Here is a 25679-nt window from a genome sequence, read left to right as displayed (position 1 = left end):
TGTAAAGTGCAGCGGAATATGTTGCGCTATATAAGACACTGTTAATAGATAAATGATACTCAGAGCTGTAAGATGTCTCTGTCTTCTCTTACCTTAGAGCTAAGTGGAACGGGATATTCACAGTCCTCACATATCCTGAGACAGGGTCAATAAGACAAATCTGGTAAGTCTGTGGCTGCCAACCCTGACTGGTCACGTTATTTAAACCCATGATCTTATACCCAGGATACAGTAATCTGAAAGAAGCAGTGACACCATTATGATATGCCGGATCCAGCCATTACTCATATTGCAAACACATGAAATCTATATAATAATATAATCACATGAAAAACGTGATTATAGAGACAGTTATTATATATTGTTCAGGATTTCACAAAGAATACATCTAGTGGTGTATCAGGCAGCGCTATGGACCCTGCCCGACCCACTGTTGCCAATTATAACTACATATCATTATTTAGACTGAAAAAGCAGGATCATTCTGAATCTGTCTGCATGTAAATGACCAGGATAAATCCCAGTGGCTGATTTATGTTATGAAACCCAGCAAAGTAAGTAAATGTAAGGTTGTTATATCAGCACAAGTTATACACAGGAGCTCTATCCCGGGTAGTGCTAGATACATATAGTTACAGAATGGGTTCCCGAACCACAGATCCTGCACCTACTGCATCACTCACTACAAACATATAGGGCAAAGCTTCCCAAATGCTATAGCGTCAGGTAGACCAGCTCTACCCACTGCAGCTATACCAGACAAGGAAAGCCAGGTAGACCAGCTCTACCCACTGCAGCTATACCAGACAAGGAATGCCAGGTAGACCAGCTCTACCCACTGCAGCTATACCAGACAAGGAATGCCAGGTAGACCAGCTCTACCCACTGCAGCTATACCAGAAAAGGAGTACCAGGTAGACCAGCTCTACCCACTGCAGCTATACCAGACAAGGAATGCCAGGGAGACCAGCTCTACCCACTGCAGCAATACCAGACAAGGAATGCCAGGTAGACCAGCTCTACCCACTGCAGCTATACCGGACAAGGAATGCCAGAGAGACCAGCTCTATACAGTGCAGCTATATGGGACAAGGAGTACCAGATAGACCAGCTCTACCCACTGCAGCTATATGGGACAAGGAATGCCAGGTAGACCAGCTCTACCCACTGCAGCTATACCGGACAAGGAATGCCAGGTAGACCAGCTCTACCCACTGCAGCTATATGGGACAAGGAGTACCAGATAGACCAGCTCTACCCACTGCAGCTATATGGGACAAGGAGTACCAGATAGACCAGCTCTACCCACTGCAGCTATATGGGACAAGGAGTACCAGATAGACAAGCTCTACCCACTGCAGCTATACCAGACACGGAATGCCAGGTAGACCAGCTCTACCCACTGCAGCTATACCAGACAAGGAATGCCAGGTAGACCAGCTCTACCCACTGCAGCTATACCAGACAAGGAATGCCAGGTAGACCAGCTCTACCCACTGCAGCTATACCGGACAAGGAATGCCAGGTAGACCAGCTCTAACCACTGCAGCTATACCGGATACGGAATGCCAGGTAGACCAGCTCTACCCACTGCAGCTATACCAGACAAGGAATGCCAGGTAGACCAGCTCTACCCACTGCAGCTATACCAGACAAGGAATGCCAGGTAGACCAGCTCTACCCACTGCAGCTATACCAGACAAGGAATGCCAGAGAGACCAGCTCTACACAGTGCAGCTATACCAGAAAAGGAATGCCAGGTAGACCAGCTCTACCCACTGCAGCTATATGGGACAAGGAGTACCAGATAGACCAGCTCTACCCACTGCAGCTATATGGGACAAGGAGTACCAGATAGACAAGCTCTACCCACTGCAGCTATACCGGACAAGGAATGCCAGGTAGACCAGCTCTACCCACTGCAGCTATACCGGACAAGGAATGCCAGGTAGACAAGCTCTACCCACTGCAGCTATACCGGATACGGAATGCCAGGTAGACCAGCTCTACCCACTGCAGCTATACCAGACAAGGAATGCCAGGTAGACCAGCTCTACCCACTGCAGCTATACCAGACAAGGAATGCCAGGTAGACCAGCTCTACCCACTGCAGCTATATGGGACAAGGAGTACCAGATAGACCAGCTCTACCCACTGCAGCTATATGGGACAAGGAGTACCAGATAGACCAGCTCTACCCACTGCAGCTATATGGGACAAGGAGTACCAGATAGACAAGCTCTACCCACTGCAGCTATACCAGACACGGAATGCCAGGTAGACCAGCTCTACCCACTGCAGCTATACCAGACAAGGAATGCCAGGTAGACCAGCTCTACCCACTGCAGCTATACCAGACAAGGAATGCCAGGTAGACCAGCTCTACCCACTGCAGCTATACCGGACAAGGAATGCCAGGTAGACCAGCTCTAACCACTGCAGCTATACCGGATACGGAATGCCAGGTAGACCAGCTCTACCCACTGCAGCTATACCAGACAAGGAATGCCAGGTAGACCAGCTCTACCCACTGCAGCTATACCAGACAAGGAATGCCAGGTAGACCAGCTCTACCCACTGCAGCTATACCAGACAAGGAATGCCAGAGAGACCAGCTCTACACAGTGCAGCTATACCAGAAAAGGAATGCCAGGTAGACCAGCTCTACCCACTGCAGCTATATGGGACAAGGAGTACCAGATAGACCAGCTCTACCCACTGCAGCTATATGGGACAAGGAGTACCAGATAGACAAGCTCTACCCACTGCAGCTATACCGGACAAGGAATGCCAGGTAGACCAGCTCTACCCACTGCAGCTATACCGGACAAGGAATGCCAGGTAGACAAGCTCTACCCACTGCAGCTATACCGGATACGGAATGCCAGGTAGACCAGCTCTACCCACTGCAGCTATACCAGACAAGGAATGCCAGGTAGACCAGCTCTACCCACTGCAGCTATACCAGACAAGGAATGCCAGGTAGACCAGCTCTACCCACTGCAGCTATACCAGACAAGGAATTCCAGGTAGACCAGCTCTACCCACTGCAGCTATACCAGACAAGGAATGCCAGGTAGACCAGCTCTACCCACTGCAGCTATACCAGACAAGGAATGCCAGGTAGACCAGCTCTACCCACTGCAGCTATACCAGGCAAGGAATGCCAGGTAGACCAGCTCTAACCACTGCAGGTATACCGGACAAGGAATGACAGATAGACCAGCTCTACCCACTGCAGCTACACCAGACAAGGAATGCCAGGTAGACCAGCTCTACCCACTGCAGCTATACCGGACAAGGAATGCCAGGAAGACAAGCTCTACCCACTGCAGCTATACCAGACAAGGAATGCCAGGTAGACCAGCTCTACCCACTACAGCTATACCAGACAAGGAATGCCAGAGAGACCAGCTCTATACAGTGCAGCTATACCGGACAAGGAATGCCAGGTAGACCAGCTCTACCCACTGCAGCTATACCGGACAAGGAATGCCAGGTAGACCAGCTCTAACCACTGCAGCTATACCAGACAAGGAATGCAGGTAGATCAGCTCTACCCACTGCAGCTATACCAGACAAGGAATGCCAGATAGACCAGCTCTATACAGTGCAGCTATACCGGACAAGGAATGCCAGGTAGACAAGCTCTACCCACTGCAGCTATACCAGACAAGGAATGCCAGGTAGACCAGCTCTACCCACTGCAGCTACACCAGACAAGGAATGCCAGGTAGACCAGCTCTACCCACTGCAGCTATACTGGACAAGGAATGCCAGGAAGACAAGCTCTACCCACTGCAGCTATACCAGACAAGGAATGCCAGGTAGACCAGCTCTACCCACTGCAGCTATACCAGACAAAGAATGCCAGAGAGACCAGCTCTATACAGTGCAGCTATACCGGACAAGAAATGCCAGGTAGACCAGCTCTACCCACTGCAGCTATACCGGACAAGGAATGCCAGGTAGACCAGCTCTACCCACTGCAGCTATACCAGACAAGGAATGCCAGATAGACCAGCTCTATACAGTGCAGCTACTGTATACCGGACAAGGAATGCCAGGTAGACCAGCTCTAACCACTGCAGCTATACCAGACAAGGAATGCCAGGTAGACCAGCTCTACCAGACAAGGAATGCCAGAGAGACCAGCTCTATACAGTGCAGCTATACCGGACAAGGAATGCCAGGGAGACCAGCTCTACCCACTGCAGCTATTCCGGACAAGGAATGCCAGGTAGACCAGCTCTACCCACTGCAGCTATACCAGACAAGGAATGCCAGAGAGAACAGCTCTATACAGTGCAGCTATACCAGACAAGGAATGCCAGGTAGACCAGCTCTAACCACTGCAGCTATACCAGACAAGGAATGCCAGGTAGACCAGCTCTACCCACTGCAGCTATACCAGACAAGGAATGCCAGATAGACCAGCTCTATACAGTGCCACTATACCAGACAAGGAATGCCAGGTAGACCAGCTCTACCCACTGCAGCTATACCAGAAAAGGAATGCCAGAAAGACAAGCTCTACCCACTGCAGCTATACCAGACAAGGAATGCCAGGTAGACCAGCTCTACCTACTGCAGCTATACCAGAAAAGGAATGCCAGAAAGACAAGCTCTACCCACTGCAGCTATACCAGACAAGGAATGCCAGGTAGACCAGCTCTACCCACTGCAGCTATACCAGACAAGAATTGCCAGATAGACCAGCTCTATACAGTGCAGCTATACCGGACAAGGAATGCCAGGTAGACCAGCTCTACCCGCTCCTGCTATACAGAAAAAGGAGTGCCAGATAGACAAACTCTACCCACTGCAGCTATATGGAATAAGGAGTGCCAGGTAAACCAACTCTACCCACTGTAGCTATACGGGACAAGGAGCATGAGGAAGACAAGCTCTACCCACTGCAGCTATATGGGACACGGAGCGTCAGAAAAAGAATAAGTGCCAGGTAGACAAGCTCTACCCGCTGCAGCTATACGGTACAAGAACCGTCAGGTAGACAAGCTCTACCCACTGCAGCTATATAAGACAAGGAGTGCCAGGTAGACCAGCTCTACAAACTGCAGCTATACTGGACAAGGAATGTCAGATAGACCAGCTCTACCCACTGCAGCTATACCAGACAAGGAATGCCAGGTAGACCAGCTCTAACCACTGCAGCTATACCGGACAAGAAATGCCAGGTAGACAAGCTCTACCCACTGAAGCTATACAAGACAAGGAATGCCAGATAGACAAACTCTACCCACTGCAGCTATATGGGACAAGGAAAGCGAGGTAGACCAGCTCTACATACTGCAACTATACGGAATAAGAAGGGCCAGGTAGACAAGCTCTACCCACTGCAGCTATACTATACAAGGAGTGCCAGGTAGACCAGCTCTACCCACTGCAGCTATGCCGGACAAGGAATGCCAGGTCGACAAGCTCTACCAACTGCAGCTATATGGGACAAAGAATGCCAGGTAGACCAGCTCTACCCACTGCAGCTATACCGGACAAGGAATGCCAGGTAGACAAGCTTTACCAGCTGCAGCTATACAGAATAAGGAGTGCCAGGTAGACAAACTCTACCCACTGCAGCTATATGGGACAAGGAAAGCGAGGTAGACCAGCTCTACCCACTGCAACTATACGGAATAAGAAGGGCCAGGTAGACAAGCTCTACCCACTGCAGCTATATGGGACGAGGAATGCCAGGTAGATCAGCTCTACCCACTGCAGCAATATGGAATAAGGAGTGCCAGGTAGACAAGCTCTACCCACTGAAGCTATACGGAATAAGGAGTGCCAGGTAGACCAGCTCTACCCGCTCCAGCTATACGGAATAAGGAGTGCCAGGTAGACCAGCTCTACCCACTGCAGCTATGCCGGACAAGGAATGCCAGGTCGACAAGCTCTACCCACTGCAGCTATATGGGACAAAGAATGCCAGGTAGACCAGCTCTACCCACTGCAGCTATACCGGACAAGGAATGCCAGGTAGACAAGCTTTACCAGCTGCAGCTAAACAGAATAAGGAGTGCAAGGTAAACCAACTCTACCCACTGCAGCTACACCGGACAAGAAGTGCCAGGTAGACAGCTCTACCTGCTCCAGCTATACAGAATAAGGAGTGCCAGGTAGACAAGCTCTACCCACTGCAGCTATATGGAATAAGGAGTGCCAGGTAAACCAACTCTACCCACTGCAGCTATATGGGACAGGGAGCGTCAGGTAGACAAACTCTACTCACTGCAGCTATACCAGAAAAGGAGTGCCAGGTAGAATAGCTCTACCCGATGCAGCTATACAGAATAAGGAGTGTCACGTAGACAACCTCTACCCGCTGCAGCTATACAGTACAAGAAGCGTCAGGTAGACAAGCTCTACCCACTGCAGCTATATAGGACAAGGAGTGTCAGGTAGACAAGCTCTACCCGCTGCAGCTATACGTGACAAGGAGCATCAAGCATACCAGCTCTACCCACTGCAGCTATACGGGACAAAAAGTGTCAAGTATACCAGCTCTACCCGCTGCAGCTATATGGGACAAGGTGCGTCAGGTAGACAAGCTCTACCCACTGCAGCTATACCGGAAAAGGAATGATACTGTAGGTAGACAAGCTCTACCCACTGCCGCTATACGGGACAAGAAGCGTTAGGTAGACTAGCTCTACCCACTGCAGCTACATGGGACAAGGAGCGTCAGGTAGACAAATGCTACCCGCTGCAGCTATAACAGACAAGGAGCGTCATGTAGACCAGCTCTACCCACAGCAGCTATACAGGACATGTAACATCAGGTAGACAAACGCTACCCGCTGCAGCTATAACAGACAAGGAGCGTCATGTAGACCAGCTCTACCCACAGCAGCTATACGGGACAAGTAACATCAGGTAGACAAACGCTACCCGCTGCAGCTATAACAGACAAGGAGCGTCATGTAGACCAGCTCTACCGACTGCAGCTATACTGTACATGGAGCTTCATGTAGACAAGCTCTACCCACTGCAGCTATACCGGACAAGGAATGCCAGGTAGACTAGCTCTACACACTGCAGCTACATGGGACAAGGAGCGTCAGGTAGACAAACTCTACCCACTGCAGCTATATCAGACAAGTAACATCAGGTAGACAAGCTCTACACACTGCAGCTATACCGGACAAGGAATGCCAGGTAGACTAGCTCTACCCACTGCAGCTATACCGGACAAGGAATGCCAGGTAGACTAGCTCTACCCACTGCAGCTATACAGGACATGTAACATCAGGTAGACAAGCTCTACCCACTGCAGCTATATCAGACAAGTAACATCAGGTAGACAAGCTCTACACACTGCAGCTATACCGGACAAGGAGCGTCAGTTAGACCAGCTCTACCCACTGCAGCTATACAGGACATGTAACATCAGGTAGACAATTGCTACCAGCTGCAGCTATAACAGACAAGGAGCGCCAGGTAGACTAGCTCTACCCACTGCATCTACATGGGACAAGGAGCGTCAGGTAGACTAACTCTACCCACTGCAGCTATATCAGACAAGTAACATCAGGTAGACAAGCTCTACACACTGCAGCTATACCGGACAAGGAACGCCAGGTAGACTAGCTCTACCCACTGCAGCTATACAGGACATGTAACATCAGGTAGACAAGCTCTACCCACTGCAGTTATAACAGACAAGGAGCGTCATGTAGACCAGCTCTACCGACTGCAGCTATACTGTACATGGAGCTTCATGTAGACAAGCTCTACCCACTGCAGCTATACCGGACAAGGAATGCCAGGTAGACCAGCTCTACCCACTGCAGCTATACCAGACAAGTAACATCAGGTAGATAAGCTCTACACACTGCAGCTATACCGGACAAGGAATGCCAGGTAGACTAGCTCTACCCACTGCAGCTATACAGGACATGTAACATCAGGTAGACAATTGCTCTACACACTGCAGCTATACCGGACAAGGAATGCCAGGTAGACCAGCTCTACCCACTGCAGCTATACAGGACATGTAACATCAGGTAGACAAGCTCTACCCACTGCAGTTATACCGGACAAAGCTATTGATACAAGAACTATTTATGAAGCCAATGTTATATATACATAAGACACTTACAGACATCGCTCACCTGCAGTGTTTGCCCACATTGAAAGCCCCCACACGAGGTCCTTGCTGTGTGCTCCAGACCTCCAGGATTCCCCGCCTGGGGGCATAAATGACCAGGAACTGGGCCACTCTGCAAGATCCATGCGTGCCCCCAAATGGAGAGAAACGCCCTCTGTCTGACTCTCTCTCATGTAAGTCCTCTACAATCTGCATCCATCCAACCTGGGCATCCCGGTAACCTTAAATAGAAAGGCAGGAATGATTAGTGCCCTCACATTACTGAGGCTGGACAATAATCTGTGCCACCAGTGGCAGCCAGACACACTGACCCCCCAGGACAGATCTCACATATCAATAAAACAGAGCGCACATACTGTATACCAGTAATTCAAGCAATTAAAAAACCTGTAGTTCCACATGAAAAGGAAAGTTCAAATCTCAGTCCCTGGTTGAATTCCCCGGAGCTTACCGGCTCCTGTTGCTTGGGTTTCCAGTGTGTGTACAAGGCGCTGTCTGCAGACACGGACCTCAGCGCCGCACGTCAGATGAAATGACGGGCACCGGCTTTGATATTACTCTTCGTCTTCAGTAGGCTGCCCTCAGCGGCACTCGGCAACTTGCCAGCGGCCGCTGGAAGATCACATGGATTCCGGTAGTTACCAATAGAGGAGGTCTGTTGAGTGCCGCAGTAGTGGCGTTATATAGAGCAAATAATAAGTATTTCTTGGACAGCTCAAGGGATCTGGCTCAATCCTTGACGCGTTTCTCCGTCATAAATCTCTGACGGTCTCCTCAGAAGGTGGAAACCGTCAGAGAAACCCAAGCAACAGGACCCGGTAAGCTCCGGGGAATTCAACCAGGGACTGAGATTTGAACTTTCCTTTTCACGTGGAACAACAGGTACATTAATGCCCTATAAAAGATCTATATGGTGCTGCATGTGGTGACGAAAAATTCCCTGTCACAGTTACATGTGTTATATACAGGGGTGTAGCTACCATAGGTGCAGGGGGTGCAGCTGCTATGGGGCCAGAGATGAGAGGGGCCACCCTTCCCTGTCACAGTTACATGTGTTATATACAGTGGTGTAGCTACCATAGGTGCAGGGGGTGCAGCTGCTATGGGGCCCAGAGCTGAGAGGGGCCACCTTCCCTGTCACAGTTACATGTGTTATATACAGGGTGTAGCTACCATAGGTGCAGGGAGAGCAGCTGCTATGGGGCCCAGAGCTGAGAGGGGCCATCTTCCCTGTCACAGTTACATGTGTTATATACAGGGTGTAGCTACCATAGGTGCAGGGGGTGCAGCTGCTATGGGGCCCAGAGCTGAGAGGGGCCACCTTCACTGTCACAGTTACATGTGTTATACACAGGGGTGTAGCTACCATAGGTGCAGGGAGTGCAGCTGCTATGGGGCCCAGAGCTGAGAGGGGCCACCTTCACTGTCACAGTTACATGTGTTATACACAGGGGTGTAGCTACCATAGGTGCAGTGAGTGCAGCTGCTCAGGGGCCAAGAGCTGAGAGGGGCCACCTTCCCTGTCACAGTTACATGTGTTATATACAGGGTGTAGCTACCATAGGTGCAGGGGGTGCAGCTGCTATGGGGCCCAGAGCTGAGAGGGACCACCTTCCCTGTCACAGTTACATGTGTTATATACAGGGGTGTAGCTACCATAGGTGCAGGGAGAGCAGCTGCTATGGGGCCCAGAGCTGAGAGGGGCCACCTTCCCTGTCACAGATACATGTGTTATATACAGGGGTGTAGCTACCATAGGTGCAGGGGGTGCAGCTGCTATGGGGCCAGAGATGAGAGGGGCCACCTTCCCTGGCACAGTTACATGTGTTATATACAGGGGTGTAACTACCATAGGTGCAGGGGGTGCAGCTGCTATGGGGCCAGAGATGAGAGGGGCCACCCTTCCCTGTCACAGTTACATGTGTTATATACAGGGGTGTAACTACCATAGGTGCAGGGGGTGCAGCTGCTATGGGCCCAGAGCTGAGAGGGGCCATCTTCCCTGTCACAGTTACATGTGTTATATACAGGGGTGTAACTACCATAGGTGCAGGGGGTGCAGCTGCTATGGGGCCAGAGATGAGAGGGGCCACCCTTCCCTGTCACAGTTACATGTGTTATATACAGTGGTGTAGCTACCATAGGTGCAGGGGGTGCAGCTGCTATGGGGCCCAGAGCTGAGAGGGGCCACCTTCCCTGTCACAGTTACATGTGTTATATACAGGGTGTAGCTACCATAGGTGCAGGGGTGCAGCTGCTATGGGGCCAGAGCTGAGAGAGGCCACCTTCCCTGTCACAGTTACATGTGTTATATACAGGGTGTAGCTACCATAGGTGCAGGGAGAGCAGCTGCTATGGGGCCCAGAGCTGAGAGGGGCCACCTTCCCTGTCACAGATACATGTGTTATATACAGGGGTGTAACTACCATAGGTGCAGGGGGTGCAGCTGCTATGGGGCCAGAGATGAGAGGGGCCACCCTTCCCTGTCACAGTTACATGTGTTATCTACAGGGGTGTAGCTACCATAGGTGCAGGGGGTGCAGCTGCTATGGGCCCAGAGCTGAGAGGGGCCACCTTCCCTGTCACAGTTACATGTGTTATATACAGGGTGTAACTACCATAGGTGCAGGGTGTGCAGCTGCTATGGGCCCAGAGCTGAGAGGGGCCACCTTCCCTGGCACAGTTACATGTGTTATATACAGGGGTGTAGCTACCATAGGTGCAGGGGGTGCAGCTGCTATGGGCCCAGAGCTGAGAGGGGCCACCTTCCCTGTCACAGTTACATGTGTTATATACAGGGTGTAGCTACCATAGGTGCAGGGGGTGCAGCTGCTATGGGGCCAGAGCTGAGAGGGGCCACCTTCCCTGTCACAGTTACATGTGTTATATACAGGGTGTAGCTACCATAGGTGCAGGGACTGCAGCTGCTATAGGGCCAGAGCTGAGAGGGGCCACCTTCCCTGTTACAGTTACATGTGTTATATACAGGTTGTAGCTACCATAGGTGCAGGGGGTGCAGCTGCTATGGGCCCAGAGCTGAGAGGAGCCACCTTCCCTGTCACAGTTACATGTGTTATATACACAGCGGTGTAGCTACCATAGGTGCAAGGAGTGCAGCTGCTATGGGCCCAGAGCTGAGAGGGGCCACCTTCCTGTCACAGTTACATGTGTTATATACAGGGGTGTAACTACCATAGGCGCAGGGGGTGCAGCTGATATGGGGCCCAGAGCTGAGAGGGGCCACCTTCCCTGTCACAGTTACATGTGTTATATACAGGGTGTAGCTACCATTGGTTCAGGGAGTGCAGCTGCTATGGGGCTCAGAGCTGAGAGGGGCCACCTTCCCTGTCACAGTTACATGTGTTATATACAGGGTGTAGCTACCATAGGTGCAGGGTGTGCAGCTGCTATGGGCCCAGAGCTGAGAGGGGCCACCTTCCCTGTCACAGTTACATGTGTTATATACAGGGGTGTAGCTACCATAGGTGCAGGGGGTGCAGCTGCTATGGGGCCAGAGATGAGAGGGGCCACCTTCCCTGTCACAGTTACATGTGTTATATACAGGGGTGTAGCTACCATAGGTGCAGGGAGCGCAGCTGCTATGGGGCCCAGAGCTGAGAGGGGCCATCTTCCCTGTCACAGTTACATGTGTTATATACAGGGTGTAGCTACCATAGGTGCGGGGAGCGCAGCTGCTATGGGGCCCAGAGCTGAGAGGGGCCATCTTCCCTGTCACAGTTACATGTGTTATATACAGGGTGTAGCTACCATAGGTGCAGGGGGTGCAGCTGCTATGGGCCCAGAGCTGAGAGGGGCCACCTTCCCTGTCACAGTTACATGTGTTATATACAGGGGTGTAGCTACCATAGGTGCAGGGGGTGCAGCTGCTATGGGGCCCAGAGCTGAGAGGGGCCACCTTCCCTGTCACAGTTACATGTGTTATATACAGGGTGTAGATGCCATAGGTGCAGGGGGTGCAGCTGCTATGAGGCCCAGAGCTGAGAGGGGCCACCTTCCCTGTCACAGTTACATGTGTTATATACAGGGTGTAGCTACCATAGGTGCAGGGAGTGCAGCTGCTATGGGGCTCAGAGCTGAGAGGGGCCACCTTCCCTGTCACAGTTACATGTGTTATACACAAGGTGTAACTACAATAGGTGCATGGGGTACAGCTGCCCAATTACAGCTCCATCCCAAGAAGTGGTACAGGTCTACTACACCATCAGCCTGTAACATGCGCTGCTGCAGAAAATGGCCGCCGGCGACTGAGTAGCACCAGGGCCGCCGGGAGTCAGGAGGTAGTCTAGTAAGCTATCTCCATCACCCGTACAATGGTGCCGCTCTGTAAAGCCTGCCCGGTAGAACTGCAGAGGGAACCTTATGGCCGGCTTAATGCCTGGCCTCCCGCAATTCCGGCGCCACTATACTCACGAGATGCCTGTGCTGGCTGAATGCAGTCAGGTGAGGAGTCGGTGCCACACCTGCATGCAACGGCATCCATATACCCTTGGACAGTGGTCTCAGCAAAAGAGACCCCTATGCAAACTGCAGTGGTGGAAGGGTCTCCCTGGCAGCTCCCACAATGTGGACATGTAGGGGTAGCAGCTGCCTGTCCTCCTCTTGCTGATCGGAGATCCCTAACTGGCAACAAATGCCTCTCAGGAGGAGCCTAGAAAAAAACCAACCACTATTCTAAGACTGGACTGTAGGAGGGGTATAGAGGAGGCGGAGTAGTCCAGCTCACAGTGACTACCACTCTATGCCCATTGTAAGTAAGACTCCAGTGTCCCCTGCTGAATGACTGACATTGGATGGCTTTTTCCTTACTATTGTACTGTATGAAACTCAATAAAAAGTAATTGAAGCATAATATGAACTGGGGACAACTGAGAAACTTACCAAGATGGGACTTCTTTGGAAGATGGGATGTTGCCCATAGCAACCAGATAATCATCTAGTAGGTGCAAAATAAATAAGTAGAATCTGATTGGTTACTATGGGCAACATCCCATGTCCCATAGCACCCCCTATCTAAGTAAATGTCCCTTTTGTCTTAAGGTGCCCATACACGGTGCATTTTCAATGTGCGGTGCCATGCGCGCTCCCGCGGGCATTGCATTGCAAAGTACAAAAAGTATGTGCTGCACTACCAGCCATCCAGCCCATAGCGCGTGCCATCCAGCCCATAGCGCGTGCCATCCAGCCCATAGCGCGTGCCATCCAGCCCATAGCGCCTGCGATCGTCGCACCATGTATGGGAACCTTTACAGTTAACTCTAAGTCCTGCATTGTATAATGTGTAACTGGCAACCCTACAACATGACATTACGCAGCCTCTCTAGAAATATTTGGACAGGGACCCCTCTAAATGTTACCATGGGACCCACACAATTCTGGCTCTGTCCCCGCCAACAACCTTACCCTTCCACATTCGGATTGCCACGCCTCTGCCCACATCCAGCAGAATGACTCTGCCGAAGTCATCCGTGACCGCTGCCAGCGAGCTGCAGGGGGAGAGGCTGATGCTCTCTCCATGACGGCGGGAATCTGGTAGGCCAAACCTGATCATGGAAGCCAGGAAAAGGTTGTGTTAGAACAAGTACTCCCCCACGGAGAACAAATGCCGCTACACTATCAGTAACAGGATTACCGGACGGCCAGTGGTGTGGCAGGCTCAACCTTCGGTTTTTGCTTCTGCTGCGGCTCCTCTTCGTGTTTGCTCTTCCATCCGAGCCAACCACTAAAAACAGAGAGCAGCGATTGTTCAGGAGATATTCTGCTCACACTCAAGTGTGTTACACGGGGATCAAGTTACCCCAGCAGTGACAATCAAGAGGTCAGCAACCACCCCCTACCACAGGTCCCAGCACACCTTTCACCAGTGCATATCTGTCTCCCTTTTTCCTATTGGTGACTCGGATCCTGAATGCCCACTTAGAGACTCTGCCCACCTATCATTGATGCCTACAATGTACCTTAGTACATCTCTCCTTACATGATAACCTGCTATATACAAGTCATTGCTCTCGTCAATGTACGATGCTGCGGACACATTTCGGCAACATATTCAGAAAAGGTGGTAATAATAATTTGGCGCTTCCAGCTGGTAACATTGAGCCCTGGATGGAGTACAGTCTGTATTATGTAATGTTCCCTTTAAGCTTATTTTGCAGTGTGCCGCACCCTGCCTTTTTTAAAACCTGAAAATGCCCCCTGCCCTATTTGTGTGGGGCAATGTGCGCCCTTACGTTGCCCCACACCATGCTGACATGGCGCTGAGAACTTTCAGTGTGTGCCATCATGTGTAATGGGTATTACAGTGTATGCCATCATGTGTAATGGGCATTATGGTGTGTGGTATAATGTGTATGAGGCATTAGAGCGTGTGCCATAATGTGTAATTGGCAAACAATCAGCCAATCACAAACAATGTTGACACAATGGCCACTTGTGAGGCTGAGAAGTTCAGACATGCTGCCACATCATTTACATTACAATCAGGGCCGCCATTAGGGGATGCTACGGGGACTTCTGTGCCAGGCCCTGCCGCTCTAACAGACCGGGGAAATCTGGGCTGCTACATCGCTTAGTGCCGGCCCCCTTCTCTTATCTCGGGGAGCTGCCTGCTTAAACAGCAGACCCACACGGCAGCTGCATAGCACTGTGTCCCGGTCACTGTAGCTAGCAGTTATCGGGCAGGTGCAGCCTTCATGATCTTGACAGGGATTCAGTTGGAGATTCTGAGGTGAATTTCTCCCATGCACGCTGCCACTGGTCTCCTGGCCTCCATCCAGTAGCTGAACTCCTGACCTCACTGACACTACGAGATCAGGAAGTGCTGCTGGAGGACCCTGCTGCCGCTGCTGCTGCTGAAGGACCGTGCTGCTGCTGGAGGACCGTGCTGCCGCTGCTGCTGCTGGAGGACCGTGCTGCTGCTGCTGGAGGACCGTGCTGCCGCTGCTGCTGCTGGAGGACCGTGCTGCCGCTGCTGCTGCTGGAGGACCGTGCTGCCGCTGCTGCTGCTGGAGGACCGTGCTGCCGCTGCTGCTGCTGGAGGACCGTGCTGCCGCTGCTGCTGCTGGAGGACCGTGCTGCCACTGCTGCTGCTGGAGGACCGTGCGGCTGCTGCTGCTGGAGGACCGTGCGGCTGCTGCTGCTGCTGGAGGACCGTGTGGCTGCTGCTGAAGGACCGTGCTGCTGCTGCTGCTGCTGGAGGACCGTGCGGCTGCTGCTGCTGGAGGACCGTGCGGCTGCTGCTGCTGAAGGACCGAGTGGCTGCTGCTGCTGAAGGACCGTGTGGCTGCTGCTGCTGCTGGAGGACCGTGCTGCCGCTGCTGCTGCTGGAGGACCGTGCTGCTGCTGCTGGAGGACCGTGCTGCCGCTGCTGCTGCTGGAGGACCGTGCTGCCGCTGCTGCTGCTGGAGGACCGTGCTGCCGCTGCTGCTGCTGGAGGACCGTGCTGCCGCTGCTGCTGCTGGAGGACCGTGCTGCCGCTGCTGCTGCTGGAGGACCGTGCTGCCACTGCTGCTGCTGGAGGACCGTGCGGCTGCTGCTGCTGGAGGACCGTGCGGCTGCTGCTGCTGCTGCTGCTGGAGGACCGTGTGGCTGCTGCTGCTGCTGCTGAAGGACCGTGCTGCTGCTGCTGCTGCTGGAGGACCGTGCGGCTGCTGCTGCTGGAGGACCGTGCGGCTGCTGCTGCTGAAGGACCGTGTGGCTGCTGCTGCTGCTGGAGGACCGTGCGGCTGCTGCTGCTGGAGGACCGTGCGGCTGCTGCTGCTGGAGGACCGTGCTGCTGCTGGAGGACCGTGCTGCCGCTGCTGCTGCTGGAGGACCGTGCTGCTGCTGCTGGACGACCGTGCTGCTGCTGCTGCTGGAGGACCGTGCTGCTGCTGCTGGAGGACCGTGCTGCTGCTGCTGCTGGAGGACCGTGCTGCTGCTGCTGCTGGAGGACCGTGCTGCTGCTGCTGCTGGAGGACCGTGCTGCTGCTGCTGCTGCTGGAGGACCGTGCTGCTGCTGCTGCTGGAGGACCGTGCTGCTGCTGCTGCTGGAGGACCGTGCTGCTGCTGCTGCTGGAGGACCGTGCTGCTGCTGCTGGCTACACATTGATTAACCTCTTCTGGGAAAAGGCAGCTGAGCAGCAAGGTTAGTGACAGTGGGTGGGAGGGTCAGAGCTTAAATAAATATATATTATTTAACTGGGGTAGGGGTACAGTGAGAGCAGGGACACAGCTTAAATATAGAAATTAAGGGAGTCAGGTAGCACAACTGAAATATGTAAGCGGGCATGTAGCATAGCTTCAGTTGCCTGCTGCCTGCCTCGGACAACCAGTGCAGTTGGCAAGCTCCCACATACTGCATGGCGTAATCACGTGGCCGCGCAATTGAGCAAACCGCAGAGGAGCGGCCATCCTGGGGAGGGAGGGGCCTGCCTAATTTGTCAGTCTCAGGCCCCATAATTTCTAATGGCAGCCCTGATTACAATGACCACATGTACAGCAGCACTGGCCCAACCTCTCTGTCATCCCCTGGATAAGTCACATGGAGAGATAGAAAGCATCCTATGTACTAATATGAGCATACCTTGCAGCACTGGCCCAACCTCTCTGTCATCCCCTGGATAAGTCACACGGAGAGATAGAAAGCATCCTATGTACTAATATGAGCATACCTTGCAGCACTGGCCCAACCTCTCTGTCATCCCCTGGATAAGTCACATGGAGAGAGAGAAAGCATCCTATGTACTAATATGAGCATACCTTGCAGCACTGGCCCAACCTCTCTGTCATCCCCTGGATAAGTCACATGGAGAGAGAGAAAGCATCCTATGTACTAATATGAGCATACCTTGCAGCACTGGCCCAACCTCTCTGTCATCCCCTGGATAAGTCACATGGAGAGATAGAAAGCATCCTATGTACTAATATGAGCATACCTTGCAGCACTGGCCCAACCTCTCTGTCATCCCCTGGATAAGTCACACGGAGAGAGAGAAAGCATCCTATGTACTAATATGAGCATACCTTGCAGCACTGGCCCAACCTCTCTGTCATCCCCTGGATAAGTCACATGGAGAGATAGAAAGCATCCTATGTACTAATATGAGCATACCTTGCAGCACTGGCCCAACCTCTCTGTCATCCCCTGGATAAGTCACACGGAGAGAGAGAAAGCATCCTATGTACTAATATGAGCATACCTTGCAGCACTGGCCCAACCTCTCTGTCATCCCCTGGATAAGTCACACGGAGAGATAGAAAGCATCCTATGTACTAATATGAGCATACCTTGCAGCACTGGCCCAACCTCTCTGTCATCCCCTGGATAAGTCACACGGAGAGATAGAAAGCATCCTATGTACTAATATGAGCATACCTTGCAGCACTGGCCCAACCTCTCTGTCATCCCCTGGATAAGTCACACGGAGAGATAGAAAGCATCCTATGTACTAATATGAGCATACCTTGCAGCACTGGCCCAACCTCTCTGTCATCCCCTGGATAAGTCACATGGAGAGATAGAAAGCATCCTATGTACTAATATGAGCATACCTTGCAGCACTGGCCCAACCTCTCTGTCATCCCCTGGATAAGTCACACGGAGAGATAGAAAGCATCCTATGTACTAATATGAGCATACCTTGCAGCACTGGCCCAACCTCTCTGTCATCCCCTGGATAAGTCACACGGAGAGATAGAAAGCATCCTATGTACTAATATGAGCATACCTTGCAGCACTGGCCCAACCTCTGTCATCCCCTGGATAAGTCACATGGAGAGATAGAAAGCATCCTATGTACTAATATGAGCATACCTTGCAGCACTGGCCCAACCTCTCTGTCATCCCCTGGATAAGTCACATGGAGAGATAGAAAGCATCCTATGTACTAATATGAGCATACCTTGCAGCACTGGCCCAACCTCTCTGTCATCCCCTGGATAAGTCACACGGAGAGAGAGAAAGCATCCTGTGTACTAATATGAGCACACCTTGCAGCACTGGCCCAACCTCTCTGTCATCCCCTGGATAAGTCACACGGAGAGATAGAAAGCATCCTATGTACTAATATGAGCATACCTTGCAGCACTGGCCCAACCTCTCTGTCATCCCCTGGATAAGTCACACGGAGAGAGAGAAAGCATCCTATGTACTAATATGAGCATACCTTGCAGCACTGGCCCAACCTCTCTGTCATCCCCTGGATAAGTCACACGGAGAGATAGAAAGCATCCTATGTACTAATATGAGCATACCTTGCAGCACTGGCCCAACCTCTCTGTCATCCCCTGGATAAGTCACATGGAGAGATAGAAAGCATCCTATGTACTAATATGAGCATACCTTGCAGCACTGGCCCAACCTCTCTGTCATCCCCTGGATAAGTCACACGGAGAGATAGAAAGCATCCTATGTACTAATATGAGCATACCTTGCAGCACTGGCCCAACCTCTCTGTCATCCCCTGGATAAGTCACACGGAGAGATAGAAAGCATCCTATGTACTAATATGAGCATACCTTGCAGCACTGGCCCAACCTCTCTGTCATCCCCTGGATAAGTCACACGGAGAGATAGAAAGCATCCTATGTACTAATATGAGCATACCTTGCAGCACTGGCCCAACCTCTCTGTCATCCCCTGGATAAGTCACACGAAGAGAGAGAAAGCATCCTATGTACTAATATGAGCATACCTTGCAGCACTGGCCCAACCTCTCTGTCATCCCCTGGATAAGTCACACGGAGAGATAGAAAGCATCCTATGTACTAATATGAGCATACCTTGCAGCACTGGCCCAACCTCTCTGTCATCCCCTGGATAAGTCACATGAAGAGATAGAAAGCATCCTATGTACTAATATGAGCATACCTTGCAGCACTGGCCCAACCTCTCTGTCATCCCCTGGATAAGTCACATGGAGAGATAGAAAGCATCCTATGTACTAATATGAGCATACCTTGCAGCACTGGCCCAACCTCTCTGTCATCCCCTGGATAAGTCACATGGAGAGATAGAAAGCATCCTATGTACTAATATGAGCATACCTTGCAGCACTGGCCCAACCTCTCTGTCATCCCCTGGATAAGTCACACGGAGAGATAGAAAGCATCCTATGTACTAATATGAGCATACCTTGCAGCACTGGCCCAACCTCTCTGTCATCCCCTGGATAAGTCACACGGAGAGATAGAAAGCATCCTATGTACTAATATGAGCATACCTTGCAGCACTGGCCCAACCTCTCTGTCATCCCCTGGATAAGTCACACGGAGAGATAGAAAGCATCCTATGTACTAATATGAGCATACCTTGCAGCACTGGCCCAACCTCTCTGTCATCCCCTGGATAAGTCACATGGAGAGATAGAAAGCATCCTATGTACTAATATGAGCATACCGTGCAACACTGGCCCAACCTCTCTGTCATCCCCTGGATAAGTCACATGGAGAGATAGAAAGCATCCTATGTACTAATATGAGCATACCTTGCAGCACTGGCCCAACCTCTCTGTCATCCCCTGGATAAGTCACATGGAGAGATAGAAAGCATCTTATGTACTAATATGAGCATACCTTGCAGCATTGGCCCAACCTCTCTGTCATCCCCTGGATAAGTCACATGGAGAGATAGAAAGCATCTTATGTACTAATATGAGCATACCTTGCAGCACTGGCCCAACCTCTCTGTCATCCCCTGGATAAGTCACATGGAGAGATAGAAAGCATCTTATGTACTAATATGAGCATACCTTGCAGCACTGGCCCAACCTCTCTGTCATCCCCTGGATAAGTCACACGGAGAGATAGAAAGCATCCTATGTACTAATATGAGCATACCTTGCAGCACTGGCCCAACCTCTCTGTCATCCCCTGGATAAGTCACACGGAGAGATAGAAAGCATCCTATGTACTAATATGAGCATACCTTGCAGCACTGGCCCAACCTCTCTGTCATCCCCTGGATAAGTCACATGGAGAGATAGAAAGCATCTTATGTACTAATATGAGCATACCTTGCAGCATTGGCCCAACCTCTCTGTCATCCCCTGGATAAGTCACACGGAGAGATAGAAAGCATCCTATGTACTAATATGAGCATACCTTGCAGCACTGGCCCAACCTCTCTGTCATCCCCTGGATAAGTCACATGGAGAGATAGAAAGCATCTTATGTACTAATATGAGCATACCTTGCAGCATTGGCCCAACCTCTCTGTCATCCCCTGGATAAGTCACACGGAGAGATAGAAAGCATCCTATGTACTAATATGAGCATACCTTGCAGCACTGGCCCAACCTCTCTGTCATCCCCTGGATAAGTCACATGGAGAGATAGAAAGCATCCTATGTACTAATATGAGCATACCTTGCAGCACTGGCCCAACCTCTCTGTCATCCCCTGGATAAGTCACACGGAGAGATAGAAAGCATCCTATGTACTAATATGAGCATACCTTGCAGCACTGGCCCAACCTCTCTGTCATCCCCTGGATAAGTCACACGGAGAGAGAGAAAGCATCCTATGTACTAATATGAGCATACCTTGCAGCACTGGCCCAACCTCTCTGTCATCCCCTGGATAAGTCACATGGAGAGATAGAAAGCATCCTATGTACTAATATGAGCATACCTTGCAGCACTGGCCCAACCTCTCTGTCATCCCCTGGATAAGTCACATGGAGAGATAGAAAGCATCCTATGTACTAATATGAGCATACCTTGCAGCACTGGCCCAACCTCTCTGTCATCCCCTGGATAAGTCACACGGAGAGATAGAAAGCATCCTATGTACTAATATGAGCATACCTTGCAGCACTGGCCCAACCTCTCTGTCATCCCCTGGATAAGTCACATGAAGAGATAGAAAGCATCCTATGTACTAATATGAGCATACCTTGCAGCACTGGCCCAACCTCTCTGTCATCCCCTGGATAAGTCACACGGAGAGATAGAAAGCATCCTATGTACTAATATGAGCATACCTTGCAGCACTGGCCCAACCTCTCTGTCATCCCCTGGATAAGTCACACGAAGAGAGAGAAAGCATCCTATGTACTAATATGAGCATACCTTGCAGCACTGGCCCAACCTCTCTGTCATCCCCTGGATAAGTCACACGGAGAGATAGAAAGCATCCTATGTACTAATATGAGCATACCTTGCAGCACTGGCCCAACCTCTCTGTCATCCCCTGGATAAGTCACACGGAGAGAGAGAAAGCATCCTATGTACTAATATGAGCATACCTTGCAGCACTGGCCCAACCTCTCTGTCATCCCCTGGATAAGTCACACGGAGAGATAGAAAGCATCCTATGTACTAATATGAGCATACCTTGCAGCACTGGCCCAACCTCTCTGTCATCCCCTGGATAAGTCACACGGAGAGATAGAAAGCATCCTATGTACTAATATGAGCATACCTTGCAGCACTGGCCCAACCTCTCTGTCATCCCCTGGATAAGTCACATGGAGAGAGAGAAAGCATCCTATGTACTAATATAAGCATACCTTGCAGCACTGGCCCAACCTCTCTGTCATCCCCTGGATAAGTCACATGGAGAGAGAGAAAGCATCCTATGTACTAATATGAGCATACCTTGCAGCACTGGCCCAACCTCTCTGTCATCCCCTGGATAAGTCACACGGAGAGATAGAAAGCATCCTATGTACTAATATGAGCATACCTTGCAGCACTGGCCCAACCTCTCTGTCATCCCCTGGATAAGTCACACGGAGAGAGAGAAAGCATCCTATGTACTAATATGAGCATACCTTGCAGCACTGGCCCAACCTCTCTGTCATCCCCTGGATAAGTCACACGGAGAGATAGAAAGCATCCTATGTACTAATATGAGCATACCTTGCAGCACTGGCCCAACCTCTCTGTCATCCCCTGGATAAGTCACACGGAGAGAGAGAAAGCATCCTATGTACTAATATGAGCATACCTTGCAGCACTGGCCCAACCTCTCTGTCATCCCCTGGATAAGTCACATGGAGAGAGAGAAAGCATCCTATGTACTAATATGAGCACACCTTGCAGCACTGGCCCAACCTCTCTGTCATCCCCTGGATAAGTCACATGGAGAGAGAGAAAGCATCCTATGTACTAATATGAGCATACCTTGCAGCACTGGCCCAACCTCTCTGTCATCCCCTGGATAAGTCACACGGAGAGATAGAAAGCATCCTATGTACTAATATGAGCATACCTTGCAGCACTGGCCCAACCTCTCTGTCATCCCCTGGATAAGTCACACGGAGAGATAGAAAGCATCCTATGTACTAATATGAGCATACCTTGCAGCACTGGCCCAACCTCTCTGTCATCCCCTGGATAAGTCACATGGAGAGAGAGAAAGCATCCTATGTACTAATATGAGCATACCTTGCAGCACTGGCCCAACCTCTCTGTCATCCCCTGGATAAGTCACATGGAGAGAGAGAAAGCATCCTATGTACTAATATGAGCATACCTTGCAGCACTGGCCCAACCTCTCTGTCATCCCCTGGATAAGTCACACGGAGAGATAGAAAGCATCCTATGTACTAATATGAGCATACCTTGCAGCACTGGCCCAACCTCTCTGTCATCCCCTGGATAAGTCACACGGAGAGAGAGAAAGCATCCTATGTACTAATATGAGCATACCTTGCAGCACTGAAGATAGCCGAGGTGAGTTTGCTGGCTACAGCGAGAGCCACGTGGGACAGCAGTGGTTGTGTACTCCCCTGTGTAGACAGACAGGACATAATGTACTAGCATACAAGCAGGGCACAGGGTCATTATACTGATAATATACCAACCTCTAACGCAAAGAAGAAGCCAGTGAATGGGTTGGAGCCCACAGTGATATACTGAGACATGGTCGGGGGGCTGCTCTTTATAGCTGCATTAAATCCTCCTAAAATGGAGGCAGTCTTCATCTGATCAAATGGAGAGAGCGCCATGACACCTGACAACACAAAGACAGCATGTACAGTAAGCGGTGATCAGTAACATGGGGAACATTGCAACCCAACAGGACGTCTGCTAAATAACCCTATACAAAAGGTGAACATGAGTGATATTCTGAGGCTTATTTACCAACAGACCAAATTGGAAGAAGAAACAAGTACTGCCTTCTGTTGTTGGGGTACTTCTCATATCGAAAAGAACTTTAAAAGATCACTTTAAAATATAATATTATATATATATATATATAGACAAGGAAATTCTGCGCAACACTCTAAATATTAATGGCTTCACGTCTGTAAAATCAATAACTAAGTATATATGCAGTGCAGCTCATCGTGGTCGGAGAGTCTGGAGTCCCCAGGTCCCGGTCTATCAGCGTGCCTTGCCTCGAGCTGTGTCACCTATCTGGTCATCACTGGTCGGAAGTTGCTGGAGTCCCCAGATCCCGTGCCATAACGTCTCCCATATGTGAGAACTTTGCTGCCGCTTACATCGTGGTCGGAATTGCCTGGAGTCCCCAGATCCCGTACCTATCAGCGTGCCATATTGTCGGTGACTATTCTCATGCTGGCTTGATCCATTTTATATGTTTTGAGCTTATATGTTTATTCACTTTTAGTAAATATTCAATATCCAGCTCATGTGTGCGCTCCTTCTTCCCTATGTTTATATATATATATATATATATATATATATATATATTTCAAAGACGTGTCGCACTCCAGCCGGTTTTCAAACGCTTTTATTTGCAGACAACGAAGACACAGCAACGTTTCAATACACTTAAGTATTATCGTCAGGCTCATTGATCTTTAGCATAGCCACGGTTTAAATAATGAACACCGCGCCACACAGCCGGCGCACACGCCCAGCCGGGCGGCGCTATCAGATGACATCACAAAACGTTACTAAATTGCAATATCCCAGACAATATATCAAATTCACAAAGTAACCCAGAACACCTATAAATGAAAAACTAACAACATATAACATATATAGCAGATGAAATAAATCAAGTTTGGCACTGTAGAAATAACCAATCAAACGGATAATGCCGTACGAGGAGACATGCGTATTGAGATAATGTTATTACAAAGACCAGTCTCGTCGATACATTAAAGTAACAGTATACCGCCCCCTTTATAGGATAGATGGACTAGTGCAGTAGAACATTAAGACCCATATTTTCATTTAACCCCTTAGGGGCAACTGTATCTAATCTTAATATCCATCTGGATTCACACTGCAATAACTGTAGACTCCGATCACCCCCCCGTAGAGAGGGTGCAATGTGGTCAATCATGCGGTATTTTAATGTAGAAATATTGTGCTTTAATGCTAAAAAGTGGCGTGCCACGGGTTGTTCACTTTTCCTTATTTTTAGAACGGTGTGCCGCCATTCTCTCTTTGAAACTCCTATCGGTTTTACCGATGTAACTTAAGCCACAGGGGCATAAAATCTGTAATTACATGTGTAATACAATAAAAACATATATATAAGGATAAGGAGGCAGACATATCTTGAAACAAGACCCCCTCTTGAGAGAAATACTGCCTCCCCAACCTTCCTTCATCTTTTGAAAAAACGAATCCTTAAAGAATATGTTAGCTCCGAGTTGTTTGAAATGTCCCCAAGTAACTTCAAATCTGTTGCCCCCATCATTGGACTGGCTCCCAGTCAAACCAATGGGCTGCTAAAAATGTGGGGGTAATTTATGTATTACTTGTAACTTTATCACTAATAAAGTGTTGACGATAAACACATCTACAGAGAACATCAAAATACGAAGCTTTATTAACTGTAATGGCCCCCATACATCAGCAATCACAATTTATGGATTTCCAGATCCAGGGATTTTTTGGCCAGATAAATGGATTTTACAATCTATCTGACTTTGCCCACACATTACAGATTTATTTCAGTGATCGGCACATTTTTTCATCTAAAGATTGCATCTTCATATCTGGAAATTGCCCAATCGATTGCTGTTCATAATGTAAATAGATGAAGAAGACGAATTGGGAATGCCCACACATACAAAAAAGATCTGCAGATAATACCAGATTATTAAGCATGTTTAAAAACCTGATTAAGAAATCGATTGGCGATTTTGATTGGGATTGCCAAAAGGGGGAGCCCACACATCTAAAATTAATTGTGGCAATCATCTCCATATCTGAAAATTGTCACAATTAATTGCTGATGTATGGGGGCCTTAATAAATCTTTCACCATCTACCTCCTTACCTGCATGTGTGACTTAAAATATGTAGGTCGTACTACACGACCTTTGAGGTCCAGATTTCTTGAGCATCGTCGCAACATCCTTAAGGGCTCTTTACTCCATAGTGTATCACGGCATTTTGCCGAACACCATGAGAGTAATCCCAAGCATTTAAAACTTACCGGACTTGAACACATACCACCTACCAAGAGGGGTGGGGATAGGTTTCGTACTCTCTGTAAACAAGAAATTTACTGGACTTTTAAAATGGATTGTTTATTCCCTAGAGGCCTTAATGAGGCAATGGAGCTTAATATTGTTTTATGATTCTATAACGGGTATTTTGGTCCATAAATATCATGACATCGTA

At 49.9% G+C, this 25679-nt stretch overlaps 1 protein-coding gene across 2 annotated transcripts in view; it reads right to left on the bottom strand.

The window, feature by feature from the left end:
• RAB3GAP2 (RAB3 GTPase activating non-catalytic protein subunit 2) overlaps positions 1-25679 on the bottom strand; it is a 270922-nt gene that overhangs the window by 125647 nt on the left and 119596 nt on the right. For both annotated transcript variants that reach the window (XM_083175131.1, XM_083175132.1), the window contains exons 10-15: positions 22935-23083; positions 22780-22859; positions 13779-13868; positions 13550-13689; positions 8133-8349; positions 93-236 (exon numbers count right to left, since the gene is read on the bottom strand). In XM_083175131.1, coding sequence (XP_083031257.1) covers positions 93-236; positions 8133-8349; positions 13550-13689; positions 13779-13868; positions 22780-22859; positions 22935-23083 — 820 coding nt within the window. The remainder of the gene's footprint in view (positions 1-92; positions 237-8132; positions 8350-13549; positions 13690-13778; positions 13869-22779; positions 22860-22934; positions 23084-25679) is intronic.

Source organism: Crinia signifera, chromosome 3 (genome assembly GCF_055691185.1).
Source record: "Crinia signifera chromosome 3, ASM5569118v1, whole genome shotgun sequence".
Classification (NCBI taxonomy): Eukaryota; Metazoa; Chordata; class Amphibia; order Anura; family Myobatrachidae; genus Crinia; species Crinia signifera.
Note: the sequence above shows the minus strand (reverse complement) of the source record. Positions and strands in the feature narration are given on the sequence as shown.